Source organism: Sturnus vulgaris, chromosome 1 (assembly GCF_052056855.1).
Source record: "Sturnus vulgaris isolate bStuVul1 chromosome 1, bStuVul1.hap1, whole genome shotgun sequence".
NCBI lineage: Eukaryota > Metazoa > Chordata > Aves > Passeriformes > Sturnidae > Sturnus > Sturnus vulgaris.
In genome coordinates, this window is record NC_142243.1 from 1204794 (window position 1) to 1221253 (window position 16460).

At 60.6% G+C, this 16460-nt stretch overlaps 2 protein-coding genes across 2 annotated transcripts; both read right to left on the reverse strand.

The window, feature by feature from the left end:
- LOC106862797 (E3 ubiquitin-protein ligase TRIM7-like) lies at nucleotides 1-4530 on the reverse strand. Its single transcript, XM_014892014.2, has 7 exons — nucleotides 4108-4530; nucleotides 3066-3152; nucleotides 2508-2738; nucleotides 2277-2299; nucleotides 1887-2002; nucleotides 1635-1667; nucleotides 1-697 (listed from the first exon to the last, which is right to left on the reverse strand). The coding sequence occupies exons 1-7, from the start codon at nucleotides 4513-4515 to the stop codon at nucleotides 186-188; spliced, it is 1410 nt and encodes a 469-aa protein (XP_014747500.2). The 5' UTR covers nucleotides 4516-4530; the 3' UTR covers nucleotides 1-185.
- Nucleotides 4531-7549: 3019 nt separating this feature from the next.
- LOC148225033 (zinc finger protein 783-like) lies at nucleotides 7550-15587 on the reverse strand. The gene is made up of 6 exons (XM_088174525.1): nucleotides 15505-15587; nucleotides 14313-14705; nucleotides 13088-13214; nucleotides 12530-12643; nucleotides 11345-11599; nucleotides 7550-9459 (listed from the first exon to the last, which is right to left on the reverse strand). The coding sequence occupies exons 1-6, from the start codon at nucleotides 15526-15528 to the stop codon at nucleotides 8375-8377; spliced, it is 1998 nt and encodes a 665-aa protein (XP_088030651.1). The 5' UTR covers nucleotides 15529-15587; the 3' UTR covers nucleotides 7550-8374.
- Nucleotides 15588-16460: the final 873 nt, after the last annotated feature.

Sequence of the window (16460 nt, forward strand, 5' to 3'; positions counted from 1 at the left end):
GGCAGGACAGCACTTCTTTAATGCTCCACAGGACTCAGCAGCAGGAGACAGAGAAAATGGCAGAGGGCATCCAGCCCAAGCAGAGCTGCAGGGAGTGTGCAGTGTGATGCTGTGTCATTCCCACAGCTCCTCCCTGCTCAGCTAGCCAAGGGCACAGGCAGGGAGGACAGACGGATCCGACTCCGTCAGTCACACAGCCGGATGTGCGTTTCTTTAGACCAGAGCCAAAAATACGGCAAGACTTCCTCAGTGAAGGTGGCCTCAAGCTGCAAGATCTGTGCCATGTTCTCTGCGTTGTAGAAGGTCACTCGGCCCGCTTCATAGTCCAGGTGGACTCTGATTCTCCGCAGCTCTTCCCTGAATGCCAGGCGGACAGGGGGCACGCTGAATGTTCTGTACTGGCCGTCCCAGGCCAGTCGCAGGGCCCAGATCTTCTCCATGGCCAGGCTGAGCGACTCCTTCCTCGGCACAGACTCCAGGGCCACTCCCACGGCGCAGTCGCCCCCCTTCCCCACCTCCACCTCCCAGTAATGCCTCCCAGACGTGAAGCCCTGGGAGCCCAGGGCGCTGAAGCTGCCCGTGAACCTCTTGGAGGTGTCAGGGAGGTTTCGTTTTCTATTTTCATGCCAGATGGTTTTGTGGTCCCGTGAAAGCATCAGGTAAGGACTCGTCGTCTCTGGGTCCAGAGTCACCTGCTCTAATGGATGACGGAAACATCAGTCTGTGCCTGCTGAGAAGAGAACCAGCACCTCTCCACCCTGTCCAGGGAGCACAACTGGGACCAAAATGGGACACAGGACCCTTACTGTCCCCACGCTGGGACCCAAGGTGAAAAGCTGCTCCCTGAGGCCGGCAGCGTCCCCACATGCAGGGGACAGGCACAAGGGGCTTTGCTAAACCTGCTCCCAGATCTGGTGGCTATTGCTGCCTGTGGGGAGCAGTGTATCCCGTGGGTAAGGGGGCACTGCTGCCAGGCAGGACAGGGGCCAGGCCAGTCCCTGCTCCTGTGACAAGTGCTCACCCAGCTCGGAACCCTGCTCTGCCAAGCAGCCAGGCAACTCCAGAGCCGGAGCTGCCCATCCATGAGGAATGTTCTGCTGCCATCCCGTGGCCATCCCACAAAGCTGCACAGGTGTCACTGTGCAGTGTCACCACCCCAGACCTTCTGCTAAACCCATTCCTCAGGGGACTGCAGGGGGGAAACTGAGGCACGACTGTGCTGTGCTCAAGTGCATCATCCCAAAAACTGAGTGTGGAGAGCGGCCTCGGCACAAATGGTCTCAGCTCAGCAATGCTGCATCACATGGGCCCCGAGCACCTGCCAAAGAACCTCTGATCATATTTAAATGCCAGCTAAAAACAAGTACAGCCCCTCTGCTTAACTGGGCACAGCCTGACACGGCCTCGTGCTGTCGTGGCCCTCGCCTGGTGTCTCAGGACAGCATCCCTGGTACTGCCTGGCACGAGGACAGACCTGCACTTTTATAGCAGGCTAGTTAAAACAATAGGACTCAGTTCTAGACAGATGCTGGCTTTAGATGTGGTGTAAGCCTATCTCTGCACCAAGGACACGAGGAAACTCATCCTGGAAAGGTTTTCCTCCTCAGTTGTGCTCATCAGCCCCAGAAACTTACCCCTTTCCCAGTCCATCTCACTCCGCAGGTTCACTGGAAGAAGGAAAGGAAGACGCATGAGTGTCTCTCCTGTTGCATTTTTCCTGCTCCCCATCAGGACAGCAAGCCAGATGTGGAGCCCATCTCAGGGATGGTTGCCATCTGGAGCAGGCACTTTGCTCCTGAGCCCCAGGCAGAGGCAGCAGGCAGTGAGGATTTCCTGCTGCCAGCCAAGCCCAGGGGAAGGACAGCACGGAGTCAGCAGAGCGTTACCTGTGATTTTGGCCACCATGTCCACGACCCGCTGGCTCATCTCAGAGAGGCTCTCAACGCTCCTCTGCAGCTTGGGGGAAACGGGCTTTGGGATCGGGGCCCTGGCTGCCTTACAGCTGAGTGGAACAACAGGGAGAGGAGCTTGGAGCCCAGGCACCAGCCAGGGCCAGGAGGGAAACAGGGAAATCCCTGCAGCCACACAACCCAGGGGAGCTGTATCCCAGCTATCAGCACAGGAACCCCATCTTTAGGAGGGGTTCCCAGTAACATCACATGAAATCCCAAACACTCAGAGGGAAAAACCGCCTCCCTCCCGGTTCCTGCAGCACTCCCAAACCTCTGCCCAAATGAGCTGTGCAGGAGGAGAGGGACATCAAGCCTGCTTCATACCTGCTCAGGATTTCGCCAACATCCTGGAAGAGAAAACACACATGAGCTCTGGCCCTGCCAAGGGAGCTACAGTGCTTGTTTGAAGCAGGTTAAGGGGGCTGGGTGTCACCCCACACCTCATCCCAACCCTCCCTGGCCTCAGGGCCCCAATCCACAGCAGGCACAGGGTGTGGAGGGTGCCAGGTGGGTGCCCCAGGAGTCACAGTGCCCAGTGCGGGGATGCAGCCTCACCATGAGGAACTCGACCACCGGCTGGTCCTGCTTCTCCTTGATCTGTGCAATCATCATGTCCAGCAGCCACTCCCTCTCCAAAACCCTGGAGCTGTATTCACACCTCCTCTTGACAAGCTCCTGGGACACCTGCTCCAGCTGGCCCACCAGGATCTTTTCCTGCTCCTTCAGGAATTCCTGCAGCTCCTTGAAGGTCTCGGGCACACGCTTCAGCTCCATCATCACCGTCATCTGCAAGGCACCCACGGAGGCCCTGAGCCCGCCCAGCCTCCAGCAGCCTCTGCAGGGACACGGCTGCTGCAGACAGGGGGCCAAGATCACACAGGACGGGACCAGAGCTTTTGTACGGGAAAAGAACATACCCGGGAGAACGGAGAGAGGGGTGGCAAGTCTGGATGTTGATGGGCCCAAGGAGGCCGTATGAGATGGACAGAGAGGGAGAGAGAAGAGAATGCTGTTATGGATTAGGAGACAAACATACATGGGGAGAGGGAAAGATGGGATATTCCTGGGGAGCCAGGCGGGTGAGCAGTGGGGGACATGGAGAGGAACACACACCAGCAGATCACGACTTTTCTGGTCTCCTTTGGGCTTCAGTCTTTCCTTCTGTTTTTGCAGAAAAACCAGGTTGCTCTGGAGCGTATTCTGGATTTAAAAAATGCATTTTTGGTAATTTTGGAGCCATATTTGCAGGAAGCAGATGATGTCACCAAACAACCCCTGTGGAGACAATCCCAGTCTGGGGAGTCACTGGGGGTGACCCCTGAGTGCCTGGGAGTGGGTTTTGAGCTCAGAGACAGCACCTACCTCTCCAAACTCACTTTAGTCAGGCTGGGGAGATCCCCATCCACACCTCTTATGGCCAGAAACATTTATGGAATAACTTCATGTGAAACCCTAGAGTTTGTGGAATTTTTTTAAATTGTTTTTTAATTAGAAAAAAAACAACTTTCGACATTGGAAGTGGGATTCCTGGAAAGAGGTTTGCAGTGACAGTAGCAGGGACTCAGACATGCTCCATAAATTTGCTGGAGTATCAAAAAACTCCTCATGCTCTGAGTTATCTCTTGTGTTGCAGTGAGCCGAGACCTACATTGTGGGGGAGAAACCCTGGCTAGGGACATCTGGGGCACAAGGGACACAGAGGGGTGAGCAGTGAGAGGGACCTGGGTGGGCTGGGGCCAGGCAATGGGAGAACCAGCAGCCTCAGCAGGGAGGGATACAAGACCCCAGCCCACAGACAGATGGGGACCCCAAACTGGTACCCAGACAGGGAGCCCAGCCAGCAGTTGGGTGAGCTCCTAAATCCATGTCTGGCCAGGGACACACCCTAACCTGTGTGTGGAGGGCAACCAGACCGTGCTCAGAGGAGACCCACCCATGCATGGAGGGGACCCAGACCCGTACCCAGAGCAGTCCCCAGACCGTCCCTGCAGCGAGCCCAGCGGTGTGCCCGGACAGAACACTAACCTGTGCCCAGAGGGGACCCTGCCTGTCCCTGGAGGGGCCCCAAACCACGCGCGGAGGGGATCCCAACCTGTAGCCGGAGAGAACCCTGATCTGTGCCCCTCGGCCCCTCCCCAAGCCCCCAGCCCCGTACCCGCAGCTCCCGGGCGGCCTCCTCGGCGGGGAGGACGCGGTGCGGGCGGTGCCGGAGGCCGGAGCAGCAGAGCGCGCACAGCGGGGCGGCGCACGGCTCGCAGAACAGCTCCATGAGCGAGCCGTGCTGGGGACACCGCGCCCGGGTCGCCACCCCCTCCATGGCCCGGGCCAGCTCCGCCACGGCGCCCAGCGAGAGGCTGGGGCGCAGCGAGCCCGGCTGCACCGGGGAGCGGCACTGCGGGCAGGCGGCGGGGCGAGGAGGGTCCCCCAGCACGGCTGCCAGGCACTGCTGGCAGAAGCTGTGCCCGCACGCCGTGAGCACGGGCTGCCTGAACAACTCCAGGCACAGCGGGCAGGTGGTCTCGGCCGCCAGCTGCTTGCCCAGGGCCAGCACCTCTTGAGCCATGGCCGCGATGGACGGGATGGGGCGGGACTGGACCACGGCTCGACGGGAACGGGCGGGGCTGAGGGGCAGGGGCTGGATTGGGGGTGATTGTGAGTGTGTGTGTCCATGTCATTACACACACGTGTGAGTGTGCGTCCTTATGTCACTACACACATGTGTGAGTGTGTGTGCGCATCCACGTCACACACGTGTGTCTATGTGTGTGCCTCTGTGTGACCCCGTCTCTCCCTGTGTGTTTTCCTGTGCCTGGATCTCCCAACACACGCAAGTATGTCCGTGTCCGTATGTGTGTGTGTGTGCAAGCAGGGGAGGAAGGAGCAGGAAAACCCCGGGGGGACACGGGCACGGAGCCGTGTGTGTGCTGTGTGTGCCCGTGGGCAGCCCACGCCAGCGGGGATGCAGCAGCGGCCATAGAAGGGGAGGGCTGGGGTGAGTGGGAGCGTGAGTGTGAGTGTGAGTGCAAGCCTTCATCCCAGCCTTCATCCCAGCCTTCCCCCAGGGCACAGCCGGCACGCTCCAGCATGGTGCTGCCAGCGCCTGCGGATGCTTGGGATGCTTAAATTAATTTAATCATTAATTACCTGGAACGCGTCCGGGAGCTTCCCCCTAGCTCAGTCCTGGCGAGTGGAAATTCCTTCCCCAGGCCTGGTGCTCGCCGGAGCTGCTTCCCGGCCACCTGGGCTGGGTTAATGCAGTTTGAAGGGATTGTGGCGGGGCTGCAGCTGTGCTGTGAGGGAGCCGAGGGTAAACCTGTGCTACTGGCCCGGCCTGAAACCCCCCCAAAGCACCGGGGCAGGAGGGCTCCAGCCTCCATCCCTGCACTCCATGGCTGCCTGTGCCTCTCCCAGTGTCTCCTTCACTCTCACCTGGAGAGCAGCAGCAGCACTTAGGGAAGCTAAGCCTGGAGCTGCCTTGTGCTTCTTCACGCTGTCCCTTCTGTGCTGCTGCCATGGGCTCAGTGCCAGAGGGTGCTGGCTGCCCAAAACCAAGCCCCCGTATTCAGACATCGGTTCTGCTCCTCCTTCACCCTCATGTACTGCCAGCCAGCATCCAAGGAGTGTTTTGGGGGGCATCATGCACCCCCTGACACGATAAAGCAATCAAACAAATCCCTCTCCAGGCAGTTGCTGCCCTGCCATGGCTGTGCCCTGCCGAGTGTCCCTGCCACCCCACAGCTCCGACTGCCCACTGTCCCTGCAGCACCCCGGGGTGACAGCCTGATGTCCCCACTTGTCTGCAGTCTCGGGTGCTGCCTGGGGTTACACTGCCCATCTCACACCCGGGTGGGGACAGCAGTGGCTCCTGCTCGTCCCCTGTTCCTGGAGCTGCTTTCTGGGTGCATCTGTGTCCAGTTCTTCCAGCACCACAGTCCAGGGAGGGCTGGGTGAATGTCACCAGCTCAAGCTGCAGGGACAGGAGCCACCGAGTCAGTGTCCCACCATGGGACAATGCTGTTAATTCCCAACACTGTCGTTTTTGGAGTCACTGCCACCTGCACTCAGGGCCACGATGGCTGTGCTGTCCCACTGGCACAGGAGCTGCCTGTGCACACGGGTTGGTGACATTTGAGCTGCTGAAGGTCACCAGGATGTTGTTAAATCCTGGCAGTGTCCAGTGACCGAGGCTGTTAGATCTGTGTGTGGCAGGCTAGAGGGGCAGGAGTTGCTGTGTGGGGCACAGTGACACAGAGCAGAGCATGGGCACTGCCAGCCTGGCCACACCAACGTCCTGGCACTGCGAGGGGCAGCCAGGCTAGTACAGACACCTCAGCTTTTATTTTGCTGATAAAAAGCTGAACTTAACCATTTTTAGGAAGAAAAAATGATTCTGCCAGGTCTGTGTCGCTGGCAGTGCCACAGAGAAGCAGATTCAGTTCTGCTTTTCATTTGCTTCTTCCCTATAATTGCATTTAGTCCTCGTGAGGAGGATGCAGAGAGGCTGCTGAGGGACACAGAGCTGCAGCCAGGCCCTCCTGTCCTGCCCCCACACCTCCCTCCCAGGACATCAGCCCCACCAAAGCAATTTTCATGGAATCCCAGAATGGTTTGGATGGGATGGGACCTCCGAGCTCATCCTGTTCCCCCTCTCTGGAAGGGCAGAACACCTTCCACTATCCCAAGTTGCTCAAAGCCTTGTCCAGCCTGGCCAACTTCCAGAGATGGAAGTGTCAGCTCCTATCAGACAGCACGCCCTGACCTGAAACCCCAAACTTCTTCCAGGGAGTTGCAGGCACCACCCCAGCAGTGGGAAGGCAGGAACCTTGGCAGGAGCCTGCCCTGGCAGCCCAAAAATGTTCCCACCCACAGCACTGACCAGCTGGTGGCTCTCAGCAGCTCCACGTGGCTGCGCTGCCCTCTGGCACTTTCTAGCACGGAAGAGACCATAAATCCCAATTTAGGAGGGATTCATACACCAGGAAAGTCCTGGATTAGGACTTTGGTTCTGCAAAGGCATTAACAGGTCCCAACAACTTCTCTCATCATCGCTCAGTTTATTGATGCCACTGTCCAGCACGAGATGTGACAGTGCCGGGAAGGAGCCCCGTGTCCTCCGGGGAGCTGGTGTCACCACCCCAGCCCCAGCTGGTGTCACCACCCCAGCCTGGCCCAGCCCTTCGGATGGATCTCATCCAGCCACAGCCCAGCCTCGGGAACTGCAGCCAGGATAAGTTGGGATCCCCAGGAACCGAGCTGGTACAAACAGGAGCTCAACAGCAGCGAGATGGATCGTGTCCCACCCATCCTGGCAGCAGGTGCCCAAGAGCAGGGAGGTCTTTCCTTGGAGCTGCTCCTCCCCTGGGCAGGAATTCTGCTGCTCCTGCCATTAAGGAGAGCACGGTCGATGCCACCAGCAGCAGCTCAAGGACAGCAGAGCAGTTCAACACAACAAGGTGCTGCTCTCAGTCCCTGCTGACCCCACAGCACCCCATGGCCAGCCCCACAGCATCCCAATGCCCTGGGTGGTGGCAGGGCCAGCAACACTAGGAATGAGTGTTTGGAGGAGCCTTTGGAGGGGTCCTACCAGAAAAAGGATCTTTTACTGCAACTAGAATTTTATTCTATTGTATAATTCACGAGTGCATCACAGCCCCGCGAGCTGGGCAGGCACCTATCAGCGCTTCCAATCTAGACACACGCAGAACTTCCTCATTAGCTGCATCTGTTAATTACTCACCTCCCCCTGGCTGGAGCTCCTCCTGTCACATCCAACCTGGACGAGGCAGCTCCTCCACAGAGCTCCTGGACAAAAAGTGACTGTGCCAGAATCAGCCTAAAGAGCAGTTAACAAAAAAACCAAAACAAAACAAAACAAAAAACAAAACAAAAAACCAAACAAACAAAAAAACCCAAAACAAACAGAAAAAAAAACCAAAACAAAAAACAAAAAAAAAAAACCCAAAAAAACAAAAATAAAATCTTGCCCACCCTAAAGTTGCTTATCAAATAAAAAGTTCCTCCACATTTATTAAAAAAAAAAACCAAACAGTAGATTTAAAAAGCAGTTATGAGTCCTGCTCCGGCAAAACACCCTGTGTACAGGTTTCTTTTGTTGGTGGTTTGTTTGCTTGTTGGTGAGGATTCCCCCTAAATCAGCTGCTTCTGTTAATTTTTTATATATATATATAATCTTTTAATTTTGCCGCGCGTTGCTTGCTTTAACTCATTAATTTATTTCCAATCAGCCGAGTCTCCACCAGACCAGCGGCGCTACCACACAAAGCTTCCTTGATGTCCATGCCCTGAGCCGGGGTGGGGGGAGATGGATGGAGGGAAGGGTGGGAGAGATCAGTGGAGGAGAAGGAGGACGAGGAGGAAGGAAGGGAGGGATGGAGGGAGGGAGAGGAAGCCTCGGCAGCCCCTCACTCTCCCATGTGCGTCCTCAGGTGGTACTTGAGCGACTGCTTGTAGCGGAAGCACTTGGTGCACTCGGTGCAGGGGTAGGGCCGCTCGCCGGTGTGCGCCCGCTGGTGCTCCAGGAGGTGATGCTTCTGCGTGAAGTTCTTGCCGCACTCGGTGCAGTGGTAGGGCCGCTCGCCCGTGTGGATGCGCTGGTGCTCCAGGAGGTGGTGCTTGCGGATGAAGCCCTTCCCGCAGACGGCGCAGGCGTGCGGGCGCTCCCGCGTGTGGATGCGGTAATGGTTGGTGAGCTTGGACTTCTCGCTGAAGGTCTTCTCGCACTGGCTGCACTGGTAGGGCCGCTCGCCGGTGTGAGTCCGCTGGTGCCGCAGCAGGTGGGAGGGCCTGGTGAAGTTCTTGCCGCACTGGGGGCACAGGAAGGCCATCTCGTTCTTGCCGGCGTGGATCCTCTGGTGCATGAGCAGGCTGATCTGCAGGCGGAAGCTCCTCCGGCACTCGCCGCAGGTGAAGGGCCGCTCCCCGACGTGGGTGATCTGGTGTTTGCTGAGGCTCGACTTGTGGCTGAAGCTGCTCTCGCACTCGGAGCACTTGTAGGGCTTCCCCGGGGGCGGGGGCCGCGCCTGGGGCTTGAGGCCGTGCTCGGGGCGCCGCGGGACCCCCACGCCGCGGCGCGTGTGGCTGCGCTGGTGCAGCAGGAACTGCTGCTTGTTGCGAAAGCTGAGGTCGCACTCGTGGCACTCGTAGGGCCCTTCCTTGAGGTGGTTGCGCTGGTGGATCATGAAGTTGATCTTGAGCATGAAGCTCTTCCCGCACTCGGGGCAGATGTAGGGTCTCTCCCGCGTCCGGTTCCGCTGCTGGCCGCTGGCCGGCTTCATGTCCCCGGAGTCCCTCTCTGCAGGTTTCCTGACGCGGGCCAGGCTGCGGGGCTGAGCCTTGGAGCTGCACTGCGCCTCGCAGCCCAGCCCGGCCTCGTGGCTGGGGAACGCCGGCGGCTCGCTGCGGCCCGAGAACATGGCACACGGCTCCAGCGTGTCGGGGTCGTCCTCCTCCTCCTCCTCCTCCTCCGTCTTGATCACGATCCCATCCTCTGATGGGGAAAAGCGAACGGCGTTAGAGTCACTGGGTGGGATGGGGTGGCCCCTTACAGCTCTGGGCGCTACAGAAACACCTGCACGGGCTCTCAAAACTGCCTGTGAGTGCTGGGATGGGCCACGAGCCCCCCAAACACAGAGCTCAGACAAACCACCCCTGGCCAGGGTCATCGGGAGGGTGTGCTCTGACCTCCTGCTGAAAGGTTTGGCAACTTTGTGCTGCTGCAGGATGTGGGGGATAAAAGCACCGTGGGTTCGGGTGGCCGAGTGATTTCAGAGCAGCTTCATCTGCTGCCATTGCACTGGGCTACAACAACACTCCTGGCGTGGCATGGCTGGACAGAAACAGCACTTGGGACAGCACAGCCCAGCGGGGTCTGTCCCCTTCCCTCAGCCCTGCTAGGATGTGGCATGGTGAGAGACCCACCCCCGTCCTTCCCAGACCACCCAGCAGCAGGATGGAATGGAAGTGGGATGGAATGGCAGCGGGATGGGATGGCCGTGGGATGGGATGGCCGTGGGATGGGATGGCAGTGGGATGGATGGCAGTGGGATGGATGGCAGTGGGATGGATGGCAGTGGGATGGAATAGCAGTGGAATGGATGGCAGCAGGCCAGGCTCCCCTTCATGTCACCAAGGCTGGAAGTGAGCTGGGGATTTTGTTTGGTGAGAGCAGCCATCCCAGGGACACACAGCAGGACAAGGGGCCAGCATGGCCCAAGGAAAGGCCCACGGGGCAGCCCTCATGTCACCCCACACTGCACCATGAGCCTAAATACTCTCCCAAGAAGAGCAGCCACACTTCCCCAAGAAAAGGAAAGCGATGGGAGTGGATGTGTCAAAGCCATGGCCCTTGTCCCTCCAAGGGAGGGGAAAGCCCAGGTCCTTCTCCCTGCCCCATCTAAGGACCTGGGGGCTCAGCTCCCCATCCTGGCCAGCACGGCCACAGCTGCTGCCCAGCCCCACCAGCCAGGCCCCATGCCCTTGCCCTGGCAGAGGGAGCAGCTCTTGGACAAAGATCAGCTCCAGCCCCACTGGTGGCTTGGCTGGTTTCCCTCACAAAGCCTTGAGCAGACCACAAGACCCACAAGATGGAACTGAGGCCCTCAGGAGCCCAACTCTGTATGTCTTGGTTTGTGTTTCACCACCACAAAGCCATCAGAAGGAGGGAACCCACCATTCCCAACCTCTCATCTCCCTGCTCTCCCATCCCCACCTTTACAGCACATCTGTAGGACTTGGCCTGTATATGCCACTCCACTGGCAGAATTCTGCACATGAAACGCTTGGTGCCATCATCTCATCTCTCCAAAAATCACCTCATCCTTCCCCTTCCCTCCTGGCAGCTCACAAATCACAGAGCTCCAGTCACATTCTTCCCTATCCTGTGGAGCTGCCCCGAGCAACTCCCACACTCGGGAACCTGCAGGACCTCCCACATTCCTCCAGCACTGTCTGGTGTGTAACCATCCACTCCTCCACACCTCACACCAACGTCCTGCCCTCTGCCACTGTGGGGTTTTGGGAGCAGGGCTCACTGGGGCTCTCACAGAACACTGCCTGAGACACATCTATCCTTGGGAGTAACCAGGGCTTTTCCCAGACTCAGAGGACTGGGCCAGAGCACGACAGGAGCCCTCAGAGACCACCATGTGTCCACCACGGACGTGCTGTCTCCTCCTTCTCCGAGCTCAAGGCCTGACCAGAACCACTCTTGGGAGCTGCTGCAGCCAGAAACTTTCCTTCTGGTGCTGCTTCTGGGGGAATTTAACTCCTCCTGTCCATCCAACCCCTTCCCCACCTTCTCCAAAGCCACCACATCCCCTGGGGCCTCCTGTCCCTGACACCCCACGTGCAGAGCCGTGTCCTGAGCATCTCACCTGTGCAGCTCCCGTGGTGAACGATGACCCTCTGGATCTCATTGAAGTCGGCTCCGTACTCGGAGGAGTCCCCCAGGCTGGTCCCCGGGAGGTCCCTAGGAGGGGACACGGAGCCGTAGGGGCTCTCACAGGCTGCCTCCTCATCGGGGCTCTGGAAGCTGCCCTCGGACTGCCCTGACATCCCGTGCAGCTCGGGGTTCTCGGGGCTGTCTTCAGGAAGGAGCTCCTCTGTTTTGATCACGACCCTTATTCCAGCTGCAGCAACGACAGATTCCCGCCTGCCATCACTCTCAGGAGCCACGATGATCCTGCTCCCAGCAATCCCCACCGGCTCCAGCAGAGCCTCTTCTGCTTCCTTTTCAGCCCTTCCATCCCTGCCAAGCTCCCAGCTCCAGCCCAGGACCCTCTGCAGGCACAAGGAACTCGCTCCACCTGGCCTGAGATCCTGGTACCACAGCTCAGCTCCCCTCAGCCACCCCACACCCCCAGACACAGCTCCACATGGGCCTGTGATCCTCCTCTTCCCATCGGCCTCAATTGAATTTCAAGGTCCTTGTGATGGAAAGCATAAGCAGGGTGTTGGTGTGACCCCACATCCACAGCCTGGAATCAGGGATGATGAGTGGAGATGCCACCATCTCTTCCAGGCCACTCCTCATGTCCTTATCAGCCCCCTTATCACAGAGCAGGAGTCGCTCTGGGCCTTGGGGTCGCTGGGATCCATTCCCAGCCCAGTCTTGCCCCTCAGCATCCCATCTCCCTGCACACAGCATGGACCAGGCTTCCCTGCCCAGGAGGATGCTCCAAGGATAAACCCAGGCACCATCCACACAAGGAGAGGGTGGAGAGGATTTTCTGGGTGGATGGGCTCTCCCAATGGGACCTGATTCTCCTTCCTTGCTGGGCACACTGGCTCCCTGAGGACCTGGTCTGGTTGCAGATGCTTCCCTTGCTGGGAAGGGCTCCCAGTGCCCAACTCTCCAGGCTCTGCTTGCCCTGGTTTCTATGTTGAGCTGTACCTGGACATCAAACCTTCAATCAGCCAAATTTATCCTATTCCTAGGCAAGGCTTCTCCTGATAAACCACATCAGCCACAGCTCCCAGCAACATCTCCTTCAGCCTTGGGATGAGCCCCTCCTGGGAACACAACCCAGGGCTGCCCTCGTGCCAAGGTGCCACCTCACCTGCCGTGGCATCAGTAATGATCTCACTCTCCTCCAGGTCCTGCTCATTCCTGCCCCGCGATTCCTCCCCTTGCTCGATCTGAGACAAAACACCAGGTTTGGAAATTGCATAGTCTGTTGAGAGACAGAGGGGTGGGAGAGAGGGATTACTGCACTGGGAATCTAATATTGGCTTCCACCTCTTCCCAGCACGTGGGGGACATGTGAGGAGACTCAGGAACATCCACAGGTACAAAATCCTTTAAAGGGGCACATGGGCTGGTACCCACTGCAGACTCAGAAGATGCAGAGATGCCCTCCCAACAGCCATGGTTTTTGATGACATAACTGTGGCTGGGAGAGGTTTGGGAGGTCTCCAGCCCACCTGCCCACAGGGCATCCCTCACCCAGCCAGAACACCACCACAGCAGGAGCTGGAACAAACCCAGACTAAAAACATCCCCCTGTGTTTTTAAGCCTTTAAAATGGGACATTTGGGTCTCATCCAAGGGAATCCCCAAGGAGGAGCCAGAAGGAGCCTCCTGTCCCTCAGCAGGGTGAGGACACCCCTGTATTTACCCAGAGAGATCAGAGACTCGTAGTTCCCCTTCATCACATTCTTGTACAGCTCCTTCTGCCACTCCTCCAGCTTCTCCCATTCCTTGTCATTGAAATAGACGGACACGTCGTCAAAGGTCACGGGCACCTGCAATTCCAACAGTGGCTTCAGATAGGAGCCCGGACACAGCCAGGCTCCAGCTCCTTCAAGGTCACCAATGAGCTGCTTTTTACATTTAAAACAACTCCTGGGCAGGTATTTCTTTGGGAATAAAGGACTCAACCAAAGGGATGGCTCCTAGTGATGAATCCAGACTGGCATTTCCCCAGAGGACCCCGAGCTCCTCCTCTCAGTCCCTGCTCTCTGCAGGGTGATCAAGCTTGGGGACTGTAAGGGAGAGAAACCCCAGGAGCTGGGCTGCACTCATCCCTATTGATGAGCTGACGTAACTCCCGGATTCAATTACCCCAGAACTCCAGGGAAAACTCTACCCAGGCCCACAGGGCTCCCGAATATCCCTGGTTACTGTGTGCCCACCATCCACAGCTTCCCAGCTTGTCAGCCAAGGAATAACTCCTAAGGATAAATTCAGGATGTGCAAACTGTGCCGTGTTGGAGTGGGGCTCTTCAGAGGGAACGCAGCACTCCAGTTCTGTCCCTGAACTGCACTTAATGGGGTGTCAGGGTCTGAACCCACCTTTTCCTGATCCTCTCTGCTCTCTCCAGAGATACTCCCATCCCCATGTCCTACATGTCTCATTTGCACGCTATCTTTTAGCGGGAAGGTTGTGAAATTCAAGTAGGAACTGAATATTGATGGTGGGCTCATCCCAGAACTCATCTGCCTTCCTGAATCCCAAAGCTTCCCTCTTCCCTGCAGCAGCAGCTCCCACTTGCTCCCTCCTCAGCCTGGGAGACTCTGCAGTGTCAAGGTAGTCAAAATTAAAGAACCACAAAATCTGCAGGGTTTCTTCAAATGGTGGCCAAAAAAAAAGGACAAAAAAAGAGTCAGCGGCCCCAGGGCTGTGCAGCGCAGTGGAGCAGAACTGAAACCTCTGGCCTGAGGACCAGGATGTCCTCCCAGCCTCTGTCCCACTGTATTTTAGTCCCAGCAGGGGATGAGCCGGGAAGCTGCAATGGGCAGCTGCAGTGGTGAGAGACTCACCTGTGCCGGGGCTGTCCCTGCTCACCCACCCCGGTCCTGCCCTCCGGGAGCATTTCAGGTGCAGTGCCCGACACCGTTACCTTGGGGACTTCCCCCTTCCTGCCTGGAGGCAGCCGCAGGATCCAGAAGTTCCTGTTCTTCAGCAGGTTCTCCATGTTCTCCAGACGCCGCTGGAGCAGCCCGTACTCCTGGATGAGGGTGCCCAGAGCCGCACACTTGCTCTCCAGCTGGTTTCCCAGCTCCGCCGCCGTCTTCTCACAATCGATCAGCTTCTTCTCCGCCATCCCCGTCCGACCCTCCAGGTCGAGCAGTCGGGTGGAGTGGGAATCCACCTTCCGTTCCACCGCCTGCACGGCCGCCACCACGGTCAGGGACAGCTCTGCCGTCTGCGTCTCCCGCTCCGAGGTGCGCTCGGGGCCGGCCGCTGGCCGGAGGGGCGAGGGGCAGCGCGGCGGCCGCACCGGCTCCGGCGCCTGCGGACACAAGGGCGAGGGGTCAGGGTGGGGGATGGATGTCCCCAGGGCGATAGGGACCCTCCGGGGGCGATAGAGACCCGCTCCCCCGCCCCGGTGTGACAGCGGTGCCTCGGGGCGATGGGGACATCCCCGGGCCATGCGGGGGGATGGCCGCCGCAGGGCCCAGCGCTCCCCGGGGCGGCGGGGACGTCCCCGTGTCCCCGCTAAGCCGCTTACACTGCCCCGTGCCGGCCCCACGGGACGGGCAGGACCGGCGGCGGCGGGGGCGGGGGGGAGGTGACAGCGCGGGGCCGGGAGGTGACACCGGAGGGGGAGGGGGGGGCGCGGGGTGACACGGGCCGGCCGAGCCCCGTTGCCATGGGCACGGCGAAGGGACACCCGGGGGGCTGCGGGCGCCCCGTCGCCATGGGGACCGGGCGGTGACACGGGAGGGGGGAGCGGCGGCGGGTCGGTCCCGGGGGGCCGCAGGGCCCGGCGGCGAGGCGGGTGTGGGGGGGGGGGGGGGGCGGCCGGGCAGGCCCGGCCCCGACGGCAGCGCGGGCGCCGCCGGCCGCGGAGGCCCGGGCGGGCTCGGCTCGGCGCCGCCGCCCCCCCGGGGCCGCCCGTCCCGTCCCCGCCCGTCGGCCCGGGGGAGCGGCCGCGGCCCCGCGCGCTGACAGCGCCCGCCGCCCGCCGCCGCCCCCCCCGCCCGCCGCGGCCCCGACGGCGCGGCCCGTGAGCCCCGACGTGCGGCCCGCGAGGCGCGGGCGGGCGGTGCGCGCCGGGCCCGGCCCCGCGGCGGGCGGGCGCCTTTTACCTGAGCGGGGGCCCCCTCGGCCATGGCCCTTTGTTCCGTGCCCGGGGCCCCGGGGGCCGCGGCCGGGAGGATCCAGCGCCCGCTCGCTGCTTCACCTCCGCCCGCCGCCGGGCATCGGGCTGGGCGCGGGGCGGCGCGGCGGGGCGGGGGCGCGGCGCGGCGGGGGCGGGGCGGGGGCGGCGCGGGCCTAGCGGGCGGAGGCGGCGGGGCGGGGGCGGCGGCGGCTCCGACACCGAGCGCGGCTCCGGGTCCGGGTCCGGGTCCGGCGCTCCGGCCGCGCCGCTGCCCCGCCGCGCCGCCAGGGGGCGCTGCCGCCGCCGGACCGCGCGCCGAGCGGGGCGGAGCGGGGCGGGCGCGCGCCGCACAGCGCCCCCTGGCGGGCCGACGGCATCAGCGCCCCGCCCCGTCGGGGCCCCCTCACGGCACCGCCCGCGCCGGGACTGCGGGGACAGCGGGGGACAGCGGGAACCGAGACACTGGGGAACTGACGGGGATGGCGGCACTGGGCGGGATGGGCGACTGGTGGCACTCGGGGCATTGCCCGAGGAGCAAGGGGGGACTGGGGGCACTGAGGAGTAACTGGGAAGGCCCCGGGGTGTGGTGCAAGGTGACGGGAGGGGCTGGTTTGAGTGGAGCGAGCGAGGACTGCGGGAGGGCTGGGTGCGACATGGGGGTGGCACAGGAGGGACCAGGGGGTCACTGTGGAGGCCCCGGGGCGCGTTCCCCGGCCCCGCCCGTCGGGTCCCTCCGCCCATCCCTGCGGCTCGGAAATGGCGGCCGGAGGCGGCGGCGCCGAGCAAACGGAGCGACCCCTCCCCTCCTCGCCGGACCCCATCGCACTCCATCCCGTCCCGTCCCCTCCTGTTCCGTCCCTTCCTGTCTCACATCATCCGTTCCTATTCTCTCCCACCCCATCCCAGTCCATCCTGTCTTGTCCTGCCCCATTCTGTCTATCC

What these genes read in the sequence shown, in the direction of transcription:
- LOC106862797 (XM_014892014.2), bottom strand. Translation starts at nt 4,515, where the DNA reads ATGGCTCAAGAGGTGCTGGCCCTGGGCAAGCAGCTGGCGGCCGAGACC. An exon ending in AGAAAAGTCGTGATCTGCTG is followed by an intron (nt 2,739 to 3,065) that starts GTGTGTGTTCCT and finishes GGTGCCTTGCAG; the next exon opens with ATGACGGTGATGATGGAGCT. An exon ending in TGAGATGGACTGGGAAAGGG is followed by an intron (nt 698 to 1,634) that starts GTAAGTTTCTGG and finishes GTCATCCATTAG; the next exon opens with AGCAGGTGACTCTGGACCCA.
- LOC148225033 (XM_088174525.1), bottom strand. Translation starts at nt 15,528, where the DNA reads ATGGCCGAGGGGGCCCCCGCTCAG. An exon ending in CCGAGGGGGCCCCCGCTCAG is followed by an intron (nt 14,706 to 15,504) that starts GTAAAAGGCGCC and finishes TTGTGTCCGCAG; the next exon opens with GCGCCGGAGCCGGTGCGGCC. An exon ending in CATTACTGATGCCACGGCAG is followed by an intron (nt 11,600 to 12,529) that starts GTGAGGTGGCAC and finishes TCGTTGCTGCAG; the next exon opens with CTGGAATAAGGGTCGTGATC.